Below are 24,386 nucleotides of genomic sequence, written 5' to 3' on the forward strand. Positions count from 1 at the left end.
CTCCGTTATATTATGATAATCAGAGTGCTATTCAAATTACGCGCAATTCAATTTTTCATGAGCGGACAAAATATATTGAAATTGATTGTTACATTACTCGTCATCATCCTCAAATTGGCACAATCACATTACCTTTTATTCCTTCAAATCTATAGATTGTCGATATGTTTACCAAGACACATTCCACTTCACGCTTTCGTTTCTTGTTTGACAAACTCTCAATGCTTCTAGTAGTAGCATCGTAAGTTTGAGGGAGGATGTTAGATTATATATATTTTATTTATTTGTTTATAAATTTTAGGACAATTTAGTCTTTTTCCCTTTTTCTATTTAGGGGTTAGGGTTTCTTATCTTAACTATATAAGTATTTATATTATGTATTTCTGATGATTAATTTTTGAATTCAATAATATGCTTAGTTTTTTTTCTTTTCTTAATTTCTACAAACTATTACATTAAGGGGGTGCAAATGAATTGACCTTGTTCATGAGTTTCTGAGCCGACTTGAAAAGAATTTAATTTGTATTTATAATTTTTTCAAATCAAATTCAAACTCTTAATATTTTGTTCGATTATTCATGAGTTGTTCGCAAACTGAATTCGAACCGAATATTATTTATTTCTATACAATTTTAATTTAAATATACTCAATTAAAGTTCGAATAATTAAACCAAACTCAAATTTAAATCATTTCGAGCTATATTTCGATTATGCTCGAATTAAGGTTCAAAACTCAAGCCGAACTCAAGCTCGGATCTCATTTTGAGCCAAGCTCAAGCCAACATATTTATATTTTCAAGCTCAAATCAAATTCGAATACATATATTTTTCAAACTCAAACTTAAATATCAATATTTTTCATATTATTCAGTCCATTTGCAACCCAAACTCATCTACTACACTAAGGGTGCAAATAAATTAAGTCTGTTTGTGATCTTTTCGACTGACTAAAAAAAAAATTTATTTCCTATTTGTAATTATTGATTCAAGCCAAACTCAAATATGTTTAATAATTTTTTTGAATCAAATTCGAATTTATAATATTTTATTCAATTATTCATGAACCGAAATTAAATAAAACTTTATTTTTTTTTTACATATTTTTAATTTAAATATACTCAATTTAAATTTTGAATTACTCAAACCAAACTCAAATTTAAATCATTTTAATTCAATTATGCTCGAATCAAAGTTTGAACAACTCACACTGAACTCAAATTGCATTTCAAATCGAGCTCGAATTTCATTTTGAACCGAACTCGAAATGACATGTATTTTTCAAACTCGAATATCAAATTTTTCATACTATTTGATTCGATTCAATTCGATTGAATCTCTATGCTACTCCACCTATCCACCAATTAATTACTCTATGCCACCAACCAAATAAACAATAATTATTTTTTAAAAAATAATGATGATCAAGCTACAATGTGGATAAACTATTCAATTAAATTTGTACTTTGATATTCTCCTTTCTCCCTTTAGGTCAACTTTATGATTGCTCTTATCCACTTCTTCCCAATCCTTTATCCTAATTTTAGGAATTAATTGTCCCAAAAAGAACAATCTCATAAAGCGCCAAAATAAAGTAAAGCTTGGGCCACACCATCTTTAATCAATCTTTTCCTGCAAATGTTCCAAGGAGAATTATGTTGGAGTAGATGAGATTTTGCAGCATAAAAATTTAAAACAAAACATTTTAAAATGCTCTTAATATTTTTAGATTTTTATCATTTCACCTCATAATAATCAATAACAAAGTTGTTAATTTACCTAGTAGAATAATGTTCTAATAGATATTGAAGTAATTTTTTACCCATTCAATAAAATAATCATGTTAAGAATTAAAAAGTGAAATGATAAGAGTTTCATAATCTGAGATCGCATAATGTGTGAGATAAAACAGTCAAAACATAAATCAACGAAAATGATACCATTCAACACTAAAATTTAAAATTTTAAATTGTGTCGTCTTTGATTAAAAAGATATTGTTCCAGTGTCATCCCAAGACTCTGATGCATGATACTTGCTGATGACAAATTGGAGATTGAAGAAGGAAGGATATGAAGCAAAGGAAGAAGACATTATTTGTGTTGAATGTTATCAAGTTCCAATGATTTATCGGAATGATATGTTTCAGTCATTTCATCTCCCATGATACAAGATTTAAAATCATGTTCAGCACAATATCTCCTTCCTATGTTTCATTTCCTTATTTCTTCAACTTCAATTCATTACTAGCGCCATGCATCAAAACATACACATGATACCAAAATAGTATCATTCCAATTAAAGACCAAAATTTCTGACGGAGTTTAAAATGCATTTTGAAATGAAGAAAACTTTGAGGGTATGAGAAAAGCAAAGGTTGAAGTGTCAAAAAGGGGATGGAGAACATACCATAGCTTCCAGCCTTTCTAAGGAAGGTGAGGAACATTATGAGAAGAGCAACTCCTGCTATGAGGCCAATGACAATTGCTGCTGTTTTCCCAGTTTCATCATCTGTTGATTGGAGCAGGAAAAAAAAATATATTGATTGAAAAAAAAAATAAGAATGTGCAATTGCAAAATCATATGCTTAGTTTTAAACAGCTGACAGAAACTGTAAACTTTGATTTATATCCAAAATTTCAGATCATAAATAGTATTTGAACCAACCCAAATTCTAATATCAAGGATAGTTAGATAATTAATTCTTACTCGTTTATTGAACACCTGTTGTCATATCCTAATTGTTGGAGTTCGATCATCTTTCAACTGCTACAATGATAAAACATTTATCTATGATAAAGCAAATCATTGGAGGAAAGAAATTCAATATGAGGCATCACTTTTGTCCTTTCCAGTGCTTTTCTATGCATGGAATTAGGTATCCTATCGTAAAGGAATGAGAACATGATTCCTTTTGAGGAAAAAAATAAACCTAAACTGAAATCATCCAATGGCCTTAACACAAATTGCATGATTTGAAGACATTTGACACAATCATCCAATAATTTGAACCCACTATAATAAAGATAAATGGGGAGAAAGAGATCAGAAAGGAAAAAAAAAAGTTTCCTTCTTGTGCAGAAGCTTCTCATGAACCAAGCAAAACTAATTGGCATTTAATTTGTAGACTAGCTGTTCTTGACTAGAACATTAACAAATGCAAGACTAAGATGAGTCTAATAATCATGTTGAATTTTTTATTTTATTTTTGCAATTTATGAACTTTGAAATCAAGAAACAAGAACTGCAATTGTAACTCCTTAAATGCTCTTCAATTATTTTGGACTTGTCATAAAAGCTCAAGCAACCTAAGAGCTAAGTTGCTTTCTAAAAGGTAGGTCTTTATGACCATAGAAGGGAGGTCTTTCACTATTTAAAACTATTCTACCAGCCAAAAACTGTGTAATATTATTTTATAATAATAAAGAAGACTTAAGATAACTAGCACCTAGGGGGTCAATTAGTCATTACTTAAGTTTCCAACTAGAACTGTTTATGGTTTGGTGCTGCACCATTAAATTTGTGTCTTAATTTTCTAGTTTTCTTCATATCTCCTGTTTTCAGATGTGATTTGTCTAGCACTAGTAAGAAGGTCCACGTGCTTTATGAATTCATACTTAAGAAGATAACAGGAATAAAAATGTTTTCTTAATGTAAAGAAGTTTCTTTCGAACCAAACAAAACTGTACTTGATTAGAACATTAACAAATTAAAGATCAAGATGGGTCTAATCATGTTGGGGAAAAAATGAAATTTGGAAACTTTGAATTCAAGAAAGCACATCTACAACTATAACTCCTTAATTGCTCTTCAATTATATGGGTTTGTCATTAAATCTCAAGTAACCATTATCTTTGTTGCTTTCATAAAGGTGGACTTTGAGACCAAAACAAGGGAGGTCTTTAATTAACTTAAGTTTTATCTTTGATTGATATATTCTACATACATGGATTTCATGTGACAATTCTATGGATTAATGTTGCATCAAAGACCAAATTGCCACTTCAATTCCTCATTTAGAACTAAAAACTAGTAAATCCAAATGATAAATTAAGTGTTGAACTACAAAGTGTCAACTAGTTCTTTGCATCCAAGTACCAACCTCAAATGCTCTGGTTAGTTCTTTGTAGCACAGAAACTTAGTCTCATATATTAACTTATGAATTACTTTAATATTGATATAAGAAATTATGGATGACTTAACTGTTGGGGATCGGACGGCCGGCTTGAAGGGGGGTTGGATAGACGGCGCCCCCAAATACTCGCTTCTCCTACGATGTTAGCTTGCGCAGCGGAAATACAAAACAAACAAGCTAAACTAAAGACAAGAATAAGAAAGAGCAAACAAACCAACACACGCCGATTTACGTGGTTCGGAGATAAAGCTCCTACTCCACGGCTGTCCGTAAGGTGGACGATCCCTCAATCCGTCGGTGGATTAATCCCCGGAAACTCCGGCTAGCACAATCCTCCTTGTCGGTGGAGAAACCTCACCACAACTCGATCAAGAGCACTTGGATTGCTAGGGCACTAGTTGACTACTAATTAGAGGTTACCCACCACTAATTTCGTAAACTCAAACCAAGCTCCCAAGCTTTGGTTTTATAGGCCACGGTTGAAAACCCGCCTACCACGATCATGCTAAAACATGCGATCGCCCCTCTGGAAATTCGTTACATCCCAACGGCTCGATTCCACACATTCTGCTCGATGCCGATCGGCGCGATCGCACGCGATCGCTAAAACATGCAATGATCACAAGATCACATGAGTGCTACAAGATCGCTACATGAGGCGCTTACAAGATCGCTACAAGAAAACCCTAAAACTAGGATTTTACTCCGAGTACAATCTCTGGTCTCGCACCCTCACCCTTATGACTCACTTGATTCTTCCTTGCAGCTTTGACCTTTTGCCTTCAAGCCTACTTCCTTTGGCTCTCGTCCCTGGATGCATTCAAGCCCGCTGCTCATGCCATCCTTCGCGTATGCCTCGAAGTCGCTTCCCTCGGCCCTTGTCCTCGCTGCCTTGTCCACGGTCCCTCGGATGCTCCATCCTTCACCGGACCCGAAGCCATCAACCTGAGTCATATGTGTATCCTGCAAACCTGCACAACTCAAATACACATATCAAATACAAGGGTGAACCTAACTTAAACCCTTTGCCCAAACACCAAAACACATGGTCCCGCGGACCATTGGGATTGCTCCAACAATCTCCCCCTTTTTGGTGTTTGGCAATACGTTTAAGTTAGGGAAAACATATAGCAAATAAACATGCTAAAACAAATGGACTTACGTTGCCAAGGTTACACACTTGGACTTATACCGCCGAATGGACTTACGTTGCCAAGGCTACACTCTTGGACTTACACTGCCGAATGGACTTACGATGCCAAGGCTACACACTTGGACTTACACTGCCGAATGGACTTACGATGCCAAGGCTACACACTTGGACTTACAACGCCGAATGGACTTACGTTGCCAAGGCTACACACTTGGACTTACACTGCCGAATTGGGCTTACGTTGTCAAGGTTACACACTTGGCAACCGCCGAAACAATGCACAGGGCTTTTTAAGAACCTATCCCAAGGCTCCCCCTACACCTAAGCTCCCATTGAGCTAGGATTTTCCACATAAGGCTTTTTAAGGACCTATCCCAAGGCTCCCCCTTTACCTAAGCTCTCCATTGAACTAGGATTTTTACAACGGACTTTTTAAGAACCTATCCCAAGGCTCCCCCTACACAAAGGTACTTTCAGGTTTTCCTAACTAAACCTTACTTCTCCCCCTTTGCCTAACATCCAAAAAGTTCTCCAACAATATCCCAATTATTGAAAACTTGTCATCCAAATGACCCTAAACTCATGTATGTATCACCCATGGATCGCATACATCTATATGAGCTGACCCGGTCAAAATCTAGTGCTGAAAACACTTTCAGACTGGTATCAGTCGACTGCAAGAAGTACCAGTCGACTGCAAGAAGTACCAGTCGACTGGTAACTGTACCAGTCGACTGGTACACTATTCATGAAAAAATCAGCCTTTTCTGGCCAACTTCAGAAATGCGCCAGAAATTCCACAGACCTCCAAAAATCCCCAAATTTTGTGGAGAGGTCTATTATATCAATATCTACTTGGGAAAAATATATATAAAAATATATCTATCACCAATCCCAAGATTGACACAAAACACAAAACTAGCTAAAAAGTTCAATTGAACCTTGACCTAAAGTCCTAGTTTTGACTTCCTCTTGATGTATTTGCCCGTACTAACCCATAATGCATCCCTAGCATTGATTTATATGGCATCTATACATCAAAACCAATTATCATGCTATATGACCCCAATTGTCATATTTCTTGCATGAAATACAAACCATGTGTTCCAATTCCCTAGGTTTGAGACTCAAGTCCGTCTCTAAACCACTTGGCACACTCCATGGCTCCTCTAGACCCCCAAGTAGAACCCACCTGAGATCCATTGGCCATGGGTCCCAAATTGACTCTTGGAGCTCCCCCTAGAGCTCTTTACCTTAGTCACCTCCCTAGGTGACTCATCTATTGTGACCAAACCACAATGATGTCCCTTAGAAGATCTCCTTATCTTCTTGACCTTGGACATATCATCCTTGCCATAATCATATGCAACCCTAGCATATTTATTTTTATTGGCCTTGGATGACTCTCCCTTGCACTTATCATGTGCCACCCTAGCACATGGTCTTCTTTTAACCTTGGAGGGACTAGATCGGTATCCCAAGCCCGATCTATCATTGTTGGGTCTTTGACTACCCAACACCATATTTAATCCCTTAGATCCAATAGTGAATCTCTTAAGGAATTTCTCCAAATTATCAAGCTTTGACTTCAAAGCTTGATTTTCCCTTTCTAAGTTCCTAACCCTAGAGTCAACATGTCCACCTTGGACATTCCTAGACCTACCCTTTTTAGGCATGTGTCTCCCCTTCTTGGGATTAATGCCTTGGGTCTCCTTAGGTCTACCATTTTTAGATTTTTCATGAATGGGTCTCCTAGGGTTTTGATCTACAATTACCCTACTCCTATCATGATATTTGAAACCACAATTTTGCATGGGCATATAATGATTAAAATTATTTTTCCTAACATGCATGGGAACATAAGAATTTGAATTTGAATTACACTTCAAATTAGGGTATACCTCCCTTACCCTTGAAGCTCCCCCTTGACTCGAGCCTCCATTCTTCCTCCACTTCTTTTCCCACATCTTCAAATGCGCCAACTTCTTGAGCTCTTTCTTCTTTGGGCATTTGGTGTGGTAGTGCCCTATGTCACCACAAGTGAAGCATCTAATGTGCTTCTTCTCCTTCTTCTTCTTGGCACCATCATTTCTACAACCCACATTAGTATTCAAATCAACTTGAATGGGTTTAGAATTTACCTCTTTCTTACCCATAGGACATCTACTCTTGTAGTGCCCTTTTTCATTGCAACCGAAGCAAATGATGTGGTCCTTTGACTTTGCTTCGGTGGAGGTGCTTGCTAAATTGACCTCTTCCAAGACCTCTTCTTCATCCTCTTCACTTGTCTTGGATTCTTCTTCAATTCTTGAGGATGTTGATGATATCTCATCTTGCTTCTCCTCCTCGGATGTTGAGCATGGCTCAACTTCCGGTTGCTCCTCTTCAACTTGAGCAACTAGACCCATCTCAATGGGTTCTTCTTCCTCTTGTGTAGGTTTAGGTTCTTCTTGTAGAACCATCTTCACCTTGCTCCACAACTCATGGGCGTTCTTATACTCACCTACACCATTTATCACATGATTAGGCAAAATATCAATCAATATAGATATTACCTTTGAATTTGCCTCCGATCGTGAGGTTTGCTCCTCCGTCCAATGTCGTGTTCGGAGTCTTTTTCCTTTCTTGTCCTTTGGAACTTTAAATGGCTCCCTTACCACCATCATTGTGTCCCAATCCGTGTTGAAGAAAACCTCCATCCTCATCATCCAATACGTGATGTCCCCAAGGCTTCCTCCTTCAAATTTTGGAGGGACAATAAACCCGGCCATCTTGTGCTTCCTTGGCGGTTAGTCCAACGGAGAGCGTCCTCGCTCTGATACCACTTGTTGGGGATCGGACGGCCGGCTTGAAGGGGGGTTGGATAGACGGCGCCCCCAAATACTCGCTTCTCCTACGATGTTAGCTTGCGCAGCGGAAATACAAAACAAACAAGCTAAACTAAAGACAAGAATAAGAAAGAGCAAACAAACCAACACACGCCGATTTACGTGGTTCGGAGATAAAGCTCCTACTCCACGGCTGTCCGTAAGGTGGACGATCCCTCAATCCGTCGGTGGATTAATCCCCGGAAACTCCGGCTAGCACAATCCTCCTTGTCGGTGGAGAAACCTCACCACAACTCGATCAAGAGCACTTGGATTGCTAGGGCACTAGTTGACTACTAATTAGAGGTTACCCACCACTAATTTCGTCAACTCAAACCAAGCTCCCAAGCTTTGGTTTTATAGGCCACGGGTTGGAAAACCCCGCCTACCAGTCGACTGCTAAAACATGCAGTCGACTGCCCTCTGTGGAAATTCGACCGTTACATCCCAACGGCTCGATTCCACACATTCTGTTCGATGCCACCGATCGGCGCGATCGCACGATCGCTAAAACATGCAATGATCACAAAGATCGCTACGAGTGCTACGATCGCTCTGATCGCCACAAGAAACCCTAAAACTAGGATTTTACTCCGAGTACAATCTCTGCACTGCACCCTCACCCTTATGACTCACTTGATTCTTCCTTCGCATGACCTTTTGCCTTCAAGCCTACTTCCTTTGGCTCGCTCGGATGCATTCAAGCCCGCTGCTCATCCCCTTCGCGTATGCCTCGAAGTCGCCTCCCTTGTCCTTTGTCTTGTCCACGGTCCCTCGGATGCTCCATCCTTCACCGGACCCGAAGCCATCAACCTGAGTCATATGTGTATCCTGCAAACCTGCACAACTCAAATACACATATCAAATACAAGGGTGAACCTAACTTAAACCCTTTGCCCAAACACCAAAACACATGGTCCCGCGGACCATTGGGATTGCTCCAACATTAACTAAACATATCCAATCATATACTCAAAATGTAAAGTAGAAAAGGAAAACCATGTGCAGGAGAAAGCCCCCAATCACACCATAACATCCTAAAGAACCAGAGTAGTAAGCAAGCATATATGAAGAAAAGGAAAAATTCATTGCATATTTGAGACTTTACCTTTTTTTTTTTTTTTTTTTTTTTTTTTCAAAATTCCCTTTAAATCATTCACATTGTTACTTTCTAGTAAGGGATTTAATGGTGTTAATAATTAGAAGGTCAAATGACCAAAAGTTTAAAATTTTAAGAGGTATTTTGTCAGTTTTATATTTCAGGGGCAAAATGAAATTTTTCCTAAAATTTTATTTTGTGAATTGTTACTATAATTTAGCCTTTTGCTCAAGTAAAGGTGGTGTTATGAATTTTCCTGCACATTTTAGACACTTTATTCGCAAATACTTTAATCTTGTCATGAAAATTCCAAGGATGAATTATATTAAGCCTATAAATCTATTTATCATGTTTTTCTAAAAAATAAACAAGTAAGATTTTATAAGCTATGGAAAGTAGTTCATACAATTATTATTTATCATGCTTTCTAACAATTAATTAAAATTTATAAATTATAAAAAGTATTCATAAGATTTTTGTGTGAAAAAAGTAAATTATTGGGGTAAAATGGAAATTTTCTCCCAAGGAAAACAGAGTAACAAAATTTGAAATTCTAAGACGATGGAAGCAGATAATACGACCACCGCCGGTGAGCTGAGAAGAGCTTACCGTCATGGTGGTGGTGGTACGCCTCGTCGTTGTAGGCCCCGTTGCGGTTGTACCAGAACCTGGCGTAGCACTTGCCGAGGTAGGCGTCGCCGGCAACCGCGTACCCGCACGCGGCCCTGAGCTGCGCCGCCGCCACCGCCACACAGTCATCACACTGGCTCGCGCTCTGGTCCCCGACGCACTGCGCCGCCGCCTGCACGTACCCCGCGGCACCGACCCTGTATCCGCCAGCAGTGGGACCGTTGCCTCTGCCGGTCAGGGAGGCTAGGGCTGCATCGCGGATCCCGATCTGATCAGGCCCGTACCCTGCGCCCGCGGCGGCGCCGCACTTCTTGTAGAGGACGCTGGTATCGGGCTTCCCGACGAAGGAGTCGTTGCCGTAGAGGAGGAAGCAGCCGGCAAGCTGGACGGCTGCGCCGGCCGCGAAGGGGCATAGGGAGGAGATGCGGGAGAGAGCGGATCGGACGCACTCAGCACAATCGGAGGGCTGGAGGTCGCCACGGCACTGGAAGAGACCGAAGGCAGGGAAGGCGGCGGAGGCGACGGCGGATGTGAGGTTGGAGTAGGGGGAGGCGAAAGAGGCGGAGGCGAGGGAGGAGAGGAGAGAGTCGACGTTGAGCTGGGAGGGGGATCCTGGGGCGTAGCGGGTCTGGGAGCAGCCGGCGTAGATGAAGGCGCTGGTGGAGTCGTCGGCGGCAGCCGGGTAGGCGATGGAGGCGGAGAAGAGGAAGAGGAAGAAGGAGAGATTGTTCATTTCAAGCTCGTGATGTGTTCGTGTAAATGACTCAGAGAGGAAGTGGGGGGAGAGAGAGAGGGGTAGCTTTGGTTGCAGAGGAAGAAGAAACTGGTGGTTAGTCTATTTATAGAAGAGAACATTTCACTTTACCTCATATTTTTACCTTATTTTGCAAAGAACCCTCATAGTTTCAATTATCAAGGCAACATTTTAGTATTTTACTTCCTTTATTTCTCAAATGACCCCGTTTCAAGATTAACACAAGATGCTGCTTTTGTAGAAGGAAGAAGAAATTGTAAACGAGTCACAGAAGAATAAGCTTTGAATTATTAAAGATTATTTGATAATATAACTAACTCGAACCAAGTTAAGTTTTGATGTAACCAAACTACTAAAATAGTTATTTAAATTTGGCTTAATTTTTTTTCACTTGAATTTGGCTCAAACATTTGACAATCTATTAATAAGTCAAACATATATGTATTTAAATTTATCAATTTAATTTAATAAATTATTGATCTTAGGTATATTTTTAAATGAACATAAATAAATTATTATCGGAGCAAATAGTAATATCACTCATCCTACGCTATTCAATATTATTAGTCTTCTAATAAAATATAGATAGATAAATTATAAAGATATTATATATGCAGACGGTACGCTGCATGCTCATGTGTGCTACAGTATCCAAGCGCCTGGATCCAGACACTTGGATTTATTATACCCCATGAGTATTTAAAATTTTTAATCTTAAATATTATAATCCAAAAGAAAGTCTGAATCCTAAAGAAAAAATCTTATTAACTTAAATCTATTATAACACAACCCTTAAATACTAAAATCTTAACCCCTAAATACATATAATATACTCGTAAGTATCTAAAATTTTTAATTTTGAACACTATAACGAAAGAAAAAGTATGAACCATAGAAGAAAAATTTTATTGACTTAAATTCATTATAACACAACTCCTAAATACATATAATATATCCTAAAATAAAATAAAAAAATTAATGAATCCAAGCGTCTGGACCACTGTCGCGTACGGGCGTGCAGCAAATGGTCTGCAGCAGAACAAATATATATATATATATATATATGTGTGTGTGTGTGTGTGAGACTTTGATAACTTAGGGCCCACCATAGGCGCCTCTCACATGCGGAGGCGCCTCCCATGTGAGAAGCGCCCATGGTGGTCGTCCTCTATATATATATATAGAGAGAGAGAGAGAGAGAGAGAGTTTTGTTAAAATACGGACCTAGCCATGCAGACTCTTACGCGATCTACAAAATTTGATTTTTTTTTTCATATTTTTTTATTTTTTAAATATAAGTTTTTCTTGTGTTTCTTCGTTCTCGCCACTGCTCACCACGCCTCCTCGCCCGCCGCCCATTCGCTCACCGTGCCTCCTCGTTCGCCCCGCCACTCGCCCCGCCGCCAGCCATCTGCCCATCGCCAGGGCCTCCGGCCGCCTGGACCCACCCACACTATAGCCCAGGGGGTGAACCCTTCGGGGATCGCGACATGGATTCCGACCGCCGCCTGCCCACCGCCGAGCTGAGAGGAAGTCTCGGCGGCGAGGGGATCTAGTCGCGCCAGATTTCAACCATGATCATGCCTGAATCTGCCCGCGATCTCGCCGGAATCTGGCCCGATCGCGTTCGGTCGTGACGCGTCCGGAATCCGACCGCGATCGTGCTAGATTCCGGACACGATCGAGACCAGAATCGCGCCGGAATCCGGCTCGATCATGGTCGCGATCGCGCCGGATTCCTATCGCGGTGTGATCACGGTCGGATTCCGGACGCGTCACGACCGAACACGATCGCGCCAGATTTCGACGAGATCGCGGACGGATTCCTGTGCGACTAGATCCCCTCGCCGTCGAGACTTCCTCTCAGCTCGGCGGTGGGCAGGCGGCAGCGGCGACGAGGCGCGGTGAGCGTGGCTTCGTTACAGCGTGAACGAAGAAGAAGAAAAAAAATTAAGAAAGAGAAAATATTGTATTAAAAAAAATAAAATAATATGACATGGCAGTTGATCCGTAACAATCCGCAGGATAGAATATCCGTAGCATAATAATTATATATATATATATATAGTTAGTATGCTGGGATTAATATGCTCCTAACGTGAAATTTCTATTTTTATTTTATTTTTTTTATTTTCAATTATATCAATAAAATTTTATTTTTAGAATTTAAAGTTAAATTATAATATTAAGTTAAAAAAAATTCAAATCGAAAAAAATACAAGTTTGGATGGGATATGCTGCTAGCGCAACTCAAGTTTTGATTTTTGTTTTTTTTTTTACTTTTTTTATTTATTTTTTTAACTTACGGTTTGCCAACCAGAATTTGTGACATATTAAAATTCTATATATAAAAGTTAAATTTTCCATTTGCATCCCACATCGTACGATCTTTACAAAATAATGTTAAAAGATTGTGAATTATCAACATACTGTACCAAAATGAGGACAAGCTTAATATGTCAAATCAGAACTAATAATTTTCTACGGAGCATTTTAGAATAGAGTTAGTCCCCTCAGATGGATTTAGTGATTAACGTATAAAATATTATTATAATTTAAAATAGAGTTAAAATTTGGGATGTTAGAGAAATTTATCCTCCATGAGAAGCAATCACGAGTGGAGTTTAATGAATTAGTAAAAAATTTTGGGGCAAGATTCTAGAGGTCTCAATCTTCTTGTAGGGAGATGCGTTAGCGGCTACTCTACTTCAAGATGCCAAAATAAAATAAAATAATAAAAAACTTCATTCATTTAGTCTAGCAATGCTCTCAAAATATGTATTCATATAATTTTTTAATGAACATCTTCTTTTTTAATCTTTTAGATTGTTGAGTTTTATGTTTATAAATTATAAAATATAATTCAAAACTTTTATTACTAGGTTGATCTTCTACCTATTGATTTGTATATAGTAAATTTATAGTGAAATACTATTGATTATGTAAATTATTATGAAAACTCTATCTAAACTTGACTCTAAATCTAAAATAATTAATAATTTATATATTTTTTTAAATTTTTAAAAAAATAGGGTAAAAATCAAAGACATCCAAATAAAAAAAAAATCAAAACATCTTTTTTTTTTTTTTTTTTTTTCAAATATTTTGTTCTCAAAATATCTTTTATTTTAGCATTACTATAACAACTACCAATAGTCATTATAATATATATCTTGATAACTACTACAACATATAGAAGTTATCGAATAACTACTAGTTATTACCATATATAAAAATTATTCTGTAATTGTTATAACATGTAATACCTAATATAATATTATTATAACATTGTAGCTAACATCTATTTAGTAGCTTCTATAACTATTTTAAAAATTTTTTAATTAATTTAAAATATTTTTGATAAAATTTAAATCATTTTGACCAAGTATATTTTAATATAATAATATTAAAAATTTAAAATTTAAGAATCAAAATTTTATAATTATATAACCACTATTGAATCATCTATTACACTTTAATCAAATTAAATTCTAAAATTTAAACTTCTAAACACACTATACCAGCTAACAGCTATAAAATAACTTCTACATATTATAACAAAATAACTTCTACGTATTACAGCAATTATTCAATAGCCTGTGATAGATACTCAATAGTTATTACAACGATGTTGATGTTGATGCTGAAATAAAGAATATTTTTGAGATAAAACATACATAAGACATACCTGACGTTTTTGAAAAAAAAAATGGATGGATAAATCTAAGGCATTCTTTCGATTTTTGTGTTAGAATTTTTCGGGCCACGAAAACCGCTTTTCGCGTCGCGGAAACCCCGAAACACCCTAGCCAAGGATCTCGTGCAAAGAAAAAATCCGATTCGAAAAATTCCACGTATTTATATCATGCTTAATACCCGAATATGTTAGATCTACTCCTAGATCTATAGTTTAAAGAAAAACTACCTTTGATGCGTGCCCTTCGCTTATCCCGCTCGACTAAGGTTGAAGTTGGATCTAGAGGGCACAAAGTAGAGCCCCTCTATATGTGTCCACACAAGCAATTAGGTGGAGAAGATGACCGAAACAAGGTGTGCTAGCACCTATGTGGTTTTCGGCCAAGAAGAGGAGGAAGAGAGGGAGAAGTTGCCGAGAGCACCAAGGAAGAAGAAGAATCAAAAAAAAATTTGAATTCAAAAATTCAATCAATCCACCATATCATGTGGCCGGCCACATAAATGTCATTAAGTGGGCAATTAATGCTCTTAATTGCCCCCTTAATGTGGCCGGCCACTCATGGGTAACCTCCCATGAGGTGGCAAACATGAGGTGGCATGGTGATGTGTAGCATCCCCATTGGTTCTTCCATGCCACCTCATCAAATGTGGTGGCATCCAAGTCAAGTCAATATTGACTTTCAACCTTCCTAATTTGGCCAAAGTCAAACATGACCAAATTAACTCCCTTAATTGATTTATCCAACATTTGGATCATACTTGAGTCTAACTCATAGTCATGTCAAACTTGTGGATTTAGGTCAAGTCAAACTTGCCTTTTATAGACTTTCCATATTTAGCCAAGTCAAACTTGACTTCATCTTTCCTCTTGGTTCATCATATGAACTAGTCTCCATCTATTGCTCTATGTGTGTGACCCTATAGGTTCTTGTCAACGTTGGCAATGTCCCTAAATCCAATTAGGGACATAAGCAATGAGAGGTATCTAGCAACACATCATTGCTACCCAAGTTACAAGAATGTTGAGATCCAACATCACCAATATGACTAATAATTGTGACTCTCACAATATGTGACATTGTCCTTCTATCCTTGATATCTAGATTGATCATATATGAGGCATAGACCGTGTCATCCTCCAATCAATCTAAGTGTCTTGAACTCCAAGTAGACTCACTATAATCAAATAAGCACAATATCACATATTGCCTTATTTGGGCATGGCCATGCACTTAGTGATCTCACTCTATCAAGACTATGATATCACTCCTGTAATATAGGAGGGATAGATCCCATCTACATCACTCACATCCCTCCGCATAATTTGTTACATACCCAGTAATCGCCTTTATAGTCCACCCAGTTACGGGTGACGTTTGACGAAACCAAAGTACATAACTCCTTATGTAGGGAACCATGGTGACTTCAGGTCTAAGGACTAAAGTCATACTAATAGTCACTTGAGAAAGTATATGACACTCATATAACGATCCATGATACTTTCTCATGGCGGGTCATTCAGTATACATTCTCCAATGTATACCCATGTGTCAACTTGATATCTCATATCCATGACTTGTGAGATCAAGTCATCATGTTGACCTACATGCTAGTCTCAATGCATTAACATTGTCCTTCTATGTTAATACTTGACTAGGAATAATTAAGTGTAGTGTTCTCTATATCATCTCACTATCGATTCAACTAATCGATTGATATAGATATGAACCTACTACCCTAGGACATTATTATACTTATTTATATAGCACAAATACACACAAGTATAATAATCACAATGCCTTTATTTATATATCAGAAATATATGTACAAGAATATGATACAAAGAGTCCAAAAAGTAACCATCACATGATTGGCTCTAGGACTCTCACTAACAATCTCCCACTAGCACTAGTGCCAATCATGTAGTATCTAATACCCAATGACCTAGTGTGACCATCATGCTTAGTCGTGCCAAAGCCTTGGTCAAGGATCTGCGACGTTAGCCTCTGTGGGTACTCTGCAATCTTCACATCTCCTCGATCGATGATCTCGAATGAGATGGAAGCGCCATAGTATATGCTTTGTCCACTGGTGTGAGCGAGGTTCCTTAACCTGCAATAGCTCCATTGTTGTCGCAGAGAGCTCTCAGGATCGATATGCTAGGAACCACCCCAAGCTCGAAATGAACTTGCGGATCCAAGCGCCTCCTTTCACGCCTCGATGCGAATATACTCGACCTCCGTTGTAGAATGCAATGTGTCCCTTGAACTCTTCCGACTCACGGCTCCACCATTCAAGCGAACACGAACCCGATCGCGATCGTAATCATCCCGATCGGTTTGGAAGCTAGCATCGGTGTAACCCTTTACAACTAGATGCTCATCACCTCCAAATATCAAGAAATAATCCTTAGTCCTTCTCAAGTACTTAAGGATATTCTTGACCGCAATCCAGTGATGCTCACCGGATCTGACTGGTATCTCAAAGCATACGAGACATCAGGATGAGTACATAACATGGCGTACATGATAGATCCTATGGCCGAGGCATAGGGATCTTATCCATGCGGTCCCTCTCCTCTCTAGAAGAGGGACTTTGAGTCTTTGAAAGACTCACACCATGTGACATCGGCAGATTTCCCTTCTTGGAATTCTGCATGGCAAACCGAAGTAATACCGTGTCAATGTATGTATTCTGACTTAGGCCAAGCAATCTCTTAGATCTATCTCTATAGATCTTAATGCCTAGAATGCAGACTGCTTCACCTAAGTCCTTCATTGAGAAACAATTCCCTAGCCAAGTCTTCACAGACTGTAGCGAGGAAATGTCGTTCCCAATGAGAAGTATGTCATCCACATACAATACGAGGAAGACAACTGTGCTCCCACTAACCCTCTTGTAGACACAGGGTTCATCTTCGTTCTTGATGAAACCAAACTGTTTGATTGCATCATCGAATCGAAGATTCCAGCTCCGAGAGGCTTGCTTGCACTATAAATGGCCCTATGCAGCTTGCATACTCGCTAGTATGCTGTGGATCTACAAAACCCTCAGGTTGTCATGTACACATCCTCGAGGAGGTTTCCATTCGGAAACGCCGTCTTGACATCCATCTGCCAGATCTCATAATCATGGTAGGCTGCAATAGCAAGCATAATCCGAATGGACTTAAACATCGCTATGGAGAGAAGGTTTCATCATAGTCAATACCATGAATCTGCTTGAAACCTTTAGCTACCATCTACCTTTATAGGTATGAGTAAGTCCGTCCATGTTAGTCTTTCTCTTAAAGACCCACTTACACCCAATGGGTTTGACCCTTGGTGGATCAACCAAGGTCCAAACTTGGTTGGTGTACATGGAATCCATTTCGAATCTCATGGCTTCTAGCCATGACTCGAATCTGGGCTCATCCTGATAGGTGGTAGGCTCATTCTCAATGAGCATAACGTCATCCTGGTCGAGCAAGAGAAATGAGTATCTCTCAGGCTGACGACGTATCGGAACTGCGAAGAGGTAGGTCTACATGAACAGGTTGTTGTTCCACAACTTCTTGTGCAACAATCTCATAATCCACAACTCTTTGTGGTTCCTGTTCAGTATCCATCAATGGCTCAGTGTTTTGGTCGTTGTCTTGAACTTTTTCAAGATCAAACGAACTTCCACTAGCCTTTCTAGAAACAAAGTCCCTTTCTAGAAAGACCCCAGTCTTAGCAACAAACACTTTGTGCTGACTAGGAATGTAGAAGTAATATCCCTTAGTTTCCTTGGGATATCCTATAAAATAACACTTATCAGATTTGGGTCCCAGTTTGTTTGAGACTTGACGTCTAACGTAAGCCTCACAACCCCAAACCCTCATGAAAGACATCTTGGGACTCCTCCCAGTCCATATCGTATATGGTGTCTTCATGACCGCCTTTGATGGAACACGGTTAAGTGTGAACGCTGCCGTGTCCAGAGCATATCCCCAAAAGGATATAGGAAGATCTGCGTGACTCATCATAGATCGTACCATATCTAATAAGGTACGATTCCTCCTTTCGGATACACCATTCCACCGTGGTGTTCCGGGAGGAGTGAGTTGGGATAGAATCCCACACTCGCTAGATAGTCACTAAACTCATGGCTTAAGTATTCTCCACCTCGATCGATCGAGTATCTTAATACTTTGCCGGTGGTTTTGTACTTCATTTCGAATTCCTTGAACTTTTCAAAGGATTCGGACTTATGTCATCAAGTACACATAACCATATCTCCTGAAGTCGTCAGTAAATGTGATAAAGTACCTATAACCACCCCGAGCAGCGATATTGAAAGGGTCACATACATCACTATGTATGAGTCCTAGCAAGTCTGTCGCTCTCTCGCTATGTCCACTAAAGGGAGTCTTAGTCATCTTGCCTAGAAGGCATGACTCACATGTCTCATATGATTCAAAATCAAATGAGTCCAACAAACCATCCTTATGGAGCTGGGACAAGCGACTCTCGTTTATGTGGCCTAGGCGGCAATGCCAGAGATAGGTTGGGTTCAACTCATTTGATCTCAACCTCTTGGTACTCACGTTATAGATAGGGCTCTCTAAATCTAGAATATAGAGGCCATTCATCAGATGTGCACTACAATAGAACATATCTTTCAAATAAACAGAACAACATTTGTCCTTTATTATGAATGAAAAACCTTTATTATCTAAACAGGAAACTGAAATAATATTCTTTGTTAGTGCAGGGACATAACAACAATTATCTAGTTCCAATACAAGCCCAGCGGGCAGAGATAGAAAATATGTTCCTACAGCAACAGCAGCAACCCTTGCTCCATTGCCTACTCGTAGGTCCACCTCGCCCTTTGCCAATGCCCTGCTACTTCTCAGCGCCTGCACATTAGTACAAATGTGAGATGCACATCCAGTATCTAATACCCTAGAAAGGTTGACTTCTATAACATTTATACCTGAAGTAGAAGCCTCGCTTCTTTTCTTCTTAAGATCCTCCAGGTAGATCTTGCAGTTCCTCTTCCAGTGCCCTGTCTGACCACAGTGGAAGCAGGTAGCATCCTTTTGCACCCCGCCCTTGGGTTTGAGTGCTGAAGAGCTGGCTTTGCCCTTGGTCTGGGTCTTACCCTTACCCTTGGGCTTCCACTTGCCCTTACCCTTGCCCTTTTGTACCATCAGGACGGTACTGGTCTTGGTAGTGGTGAGATTGGGCTCAGCAGTTCTCAACATGTTGAGCATCTCGGGCAGTGGTTTGTCTAATTCGTTCATGTTATAGTTCATGACGAATTGACGGTAACTTGCCGGCAACGATTGCAGGATCAAGTCAGTGGCCAGCTCTTGGCCCAATGGGAACCCCAACCTCTCTAGGTTCTCGACGTACCCAATCATCTTGAGTACGTGAGTTCCTACAGGGGTTCCCTCTTTCATCTTACATGAAAAGAGGGCCTGAGTCACTTCAAACCTCTCATGCCTTGCTTGCCCTTGATATAATTGCTTAAGATGGCCAATCATATCAAAGGCATTCATGTTCTCGTGTTGCTTCTGAAGCTCAGAGGACATGCAGCATAGCATTAGGCACGACACGTCTAACGCATCGTCTTGATGCTTCTGATGAGCATCCTTAATGCTACGAGCGGCAGAGGCTGGTGGTGCTTCAGGAACTGCTTGCTCCAGAACGTACAGCTTACGTTCCTGCATGAGGACTATCCTCAAGTTCCTGTACCAGTCCAGGAAGTTAGCTCCTGTGAGCTTGTCCTTCTCAAGGACAGATCGTAGGGAGAGAGTGTTCGCGTTTGGTGACATGGCAATCTACAACATATTAAACATGCAGAGAATCAATATCATATTCTATCATCTAATTAGGCCTTTAATTAAATGATGCTCCCACTGAATTTTGTGGGACAAGATCCACATCATACTACATCTTGAGTCAGCTTTGGCTGAATCGCCCAAGACCTAGTATGATCGGTAGGTAGCTAATTACCAATTACATCTCCATGCAACTCTTGTTTATAGGATCAAGATTTAACTTTTACAAATAATCTTGAGTTAGCTTTGGCTAAATCGCCCAAGATTATTTATAAACGTGATCTTGTCCTACCTTTCCAACTATTGGAATACGCCTATAGCTTCACTCGATCCAATTGAGCTTTGCTAGCTACTCAATCTAATTGAGCTCAATCTAACCCGAGCGTGATAGGCGGGACCAAGGTTGTCCTCCGCATCCTACCAAGATTAAATGCGTTGCTCTGCTTTGGCAGATACGACAATCGCATATGATCGAGGTAGTGATGGGTATCATGGCCCGGTAGGCGTTTACGAGTTGATTTCGATTTAGATCTAATCTAATCGACGATGTGCATCATATTTAGGCGTAAATTAAATCTAATTTAAATCCTAAATGTGTATTGTGCACATCAAGATGTGGTTCCCACATCACATGTGCATCACATACACTCATGCATATTCTATTCTACACAAACATGCATCACATACACATAAGCAAAAATAAAATATATACATTTAAATTATGTGATTGGTCATGGCCCTACTAGGATCCTCTCTAGCCAAAGAGAAGATCCAATGGTCATCCTAGGGTCTAGGTGGCAGCTTCTCCAAGCTCCTCCTTCCGATCCCCATGTGTTGCCGGCATGCTCCCGCGAGTCCGTCTTCTCCGGAATTTCGTCATCTTCAAATTTTGTACATTACAAAATTTATACTCGAGTTACATTCGAGTCTTAAAACTAATTTTTACAGAAATAAAATAATGGAAAAAGGCAACACGCAGGTCGCATCCACAATACAGCACACACAACACATGACGGCACGCAGGCCGTATTATGAATTACACGCATAATTTTTCATAAAAATTCTGGGACTTGGGCCATGACCAACACATACTGTACATAATTCAGAATTGTGTATTTTTTTTTTATTTAAAATTTTTCTACTGATTTTTCTGAATTTTTGAGTCCCTTCTCCACGGCGGTCCCGCTAAGCGGGTTTCGGGCGTAATCGCGGGACAAGGCCCCTTGCGGGGTTAGGGGCAGCGCCCCTATTCGCGAAATAACCTTCGCGAGTGTCCTCTTGCGATTATACAGCGCCCTTACCCGCTGTCCCAAAATCTATTTGGGTGAAACTTGCCGTTTCGGAGAAATTTTTCTCGGTGACAAAAGTGTACAAGTGCTTCGCACTCGTTCTTTCGCCTCTACGAGAAAAATACCCAAAAAATTCCTAAAATTTAGAAAAATCACAGAAACTTAAAAGCATCTAAATTTTGTATCTAATACAGAAAAAAAAAATAAATACGTGCTTCGCACGATGGCTCTGATACCACTGTTAGAATTTTTCGGGCCACGAAAACCGCTTTTCGCGTCGCGGAAACCCCGAAACACCCTAGCCAAGGATCTCGTGCAAAGAAAAATCCGATTCGAAAAATTCCACGTATTTATATCATGCTTAATACCCGAATATGTTAGATCTACTCCTAGATCTATAGTTTAAAGAAAAACTACCTTTGATGCGTGCCCTTCGCTTATCCCGCTCGACTAAGGTTGAAGTTGGATCTAGAGGGCACAAAGTAGAGCCCCTCTATATGTGTCCACACAAGCAATTAGGTGGAGAAGATGACCGAAACAAGGTGTGCTAGCACCTATGTGGTTTTCGGCCAAGAAGAGGAGGAAGAGAGGGAGAAGTTGCCGAGAGCACCAAGGAAGAAGAAGAATCAAAAAAATTTTAATTCAAAAATTCAATCAATCCACCATATCATGTGGCCGGCCACATAAATGTCATTAAGTTGGCAAGTAATGCTCTGAAGTTCCCCCGTAATTTGTTCTGCCACTCATGGGTAACCTCCCATGAGGTGGCAAGCATGAGGTGGCATGGTGATGTGTAGCATCCCCATTGGTTCTTCCATGCCACCTCATCAAATGTGGTGGCATCCAAGTCAAGTCAATATTGACTTTCAACCTTCCTAATTTGGCCAAAGTCAAACATGACCAAATTAACTCCCTTAATTGATTTATCCAACATTTGGATCATACTTGAGTCTAACTCATAGTCATGTCAAACTTGTGGATTTAGGTCAAGTCAAACTTGCCTTTTATAGACTTTCCATATTTAGCCAAGTCAAACTTGACTTCATCTTTCCTCTTGGTTCATCATATGAACTAGTCTCCATCTATTGCTCTATGTGTGTGACCCTATAGGTTCTTGTCAACGTTGGCAATGTCCCTAAATCCAATTAGGGACATAAGCAATGAGAGGTATCTAGCAACACATCATTGCTACCCAAGTTACAAGAATGTTGAGATCCAACATCACCAATATGACTAATAATTGTGACTCTCACAATATGTGACATTGTCCTTCTATCCTTGATATCTAGATTGATCTTATATGAGGCATAGACCGTGTCATCCTCCAATCAATCTAAGTGTCTTGAACTCCAAGTAGACTCACTATAATCAAATAAGCACAATATCACATATTGCCTTATTTGGGCATGGCCATGCACTTAGTGATCTCACTCTATCAAGACTATGATATCACTCCTGTAATATAGGAGGGATAGATCTCATCTACATCACTCACATCCCTCCGCATAATTTGTTACATACCCAGTAATCGCCTTTATAGTCCACCCAGTTACGGGTGACGTTTGACGAAACCAAAGTACATAACTCCTTATGTAGGGAACCATGGTGACTTCAGGTCTAAGGACTAAAGTCATACTAATAGTCACTTGAGAAAGTATATGACACTCATATAACGATCCATGATACTTTCTCATGGCGGATCATTCAGTATACATTCTCCAATGTATACCCATGTGTCAACTTGATATCTCATATCCATGACTTGTGAAATCAAGTCATCATGTTGACCTACATGCTAGTCTCAATGCATTAACATTGTCCTTCTATGTTAATACTTGACTAGGAATAATTAAGTGTAGTGTTCTCTATATCATCTCACTATCGATTCAACTAATCGATTGATATAGATATGAACCTACTACCCTAGGACATTATTATACTTATTTATATAGCACAAATACACACAAGTATAATAATCACAATGCCTTTATTTATATATCAGAAATATATGTACAAGAATATGATACAAAGAGTCCAAAAAGTAACCATCACATGATTGGCTCTAGGGCTCTCACTAACATTTTGTTCTACATAAATTTATGCTATATAAAATGCCTTAAATCAAATAAAAGAAGAGAGATGTAAAGTGGGGGAAAAAGTTTAAAAGGAATGATGTATAATTAAATTTATATATAAAAGGATGTAGAGTAGCATAAAATTTATTAAATATTTTATCGATCCATGACTGCCCATGCTAGGCTCAATCTAGCGCGATCCAATTGGGTCCGATAGACCTGTTTTAACACCACTAATCGAAATCTATATATTATTTTGATAAACATCTTTATGCACATGCCGAAAAGTTGCTATCTTACTCACTCTTCTCCCTGTTCATTGTCATCTTAAGGAGACCATCTTCTTCGACCCCCCAGCAATGGCAGTGGCCCAGGCCACACATCCTCCATGTCCTCTTCCTCTGAGGCCTTTAGAAGCAGACACACATACAGCAACTAGGAAAGAGATGTGCTAAAGAAGTGTCTCCCTCAATCTGCCTCTCTGTTATTGCATTTTGTCCCCAGTCCCTGTAAACCTCACAAATCACAATCTTCCTCTAGTCCTTCGCTAACCCATACCTCATTATAAACTGATTTATTGTATACGGGTTCGGGTTTAGTAGGAACAGCCTTGTAGTTGTAAAAGTCACACTGGACCGGCTGATTCAAATGGAAACACACTAATTGATCTAACTAGTTCAATGGGAATGATGACTCATCCTACTTTGCCTCTAAAATACAAAAGCCCAAAAGATGGTCAAATTGAATCATGAAACATTCAGAGTTTGAATCTACTAAAGCTCAAAACTGATTCAATTCGTAAAAGTTCTTCACATGGCAACAAAAAAATGACAGTTATGTGATTCAAACCACCCGAAAACAAAGTAATTAGTAACCATGAGA

At 39.3% G+C, this 24,386-nt stretch overlaps 1 protein-coding gene across 1 annotated transcript; it reads right to left on the reverse strand.

Moving 5' to 3' along the window:
• Positions 1–1,287: 1,287 nt before the first annotated feature.
• LOC121968367 (plasmodesmata-located protein 7-like) lies at positions 1,288–10,686 on the reverse strand. Its single transcript, XM_042518779.1, has 3 exons — positions 9,861–10,686; positions 2,406–2,507; positions 1,288–1,630 (listed from the first exon to the last, which is right to left on the reverse strand). The coding sequence occupies exons 1-3, from the start codon at positions 10,612–10,614 to the stop codon at positions 1,620–1,622; spliced, it is 867 nt and encodes a 288-aa protein (XP_042374713.1). The 5' UTR covers positions 10,615–10,686; the 3' UTR covers positions 1,288–1,619.
• Between the last annotated feature and the right edge of the window lie 13,700 nt (positions 10,687–24,386).

Source organism: Zingiber officinale, chromosome 3B (genome assembly GCF_018446385.1).
Source record: "Zingiber officinale cultivar Zhangliang chromosome 3B, Zo_v1.1, whole genome shotgun sequence".
Lineage (NCBI taxonomy): Eukaryota > Viridiplantae > Streptophyta > Magnoliopsida > Zingiberales > Zingiberaceae > Zingiber > Zingiber officinale.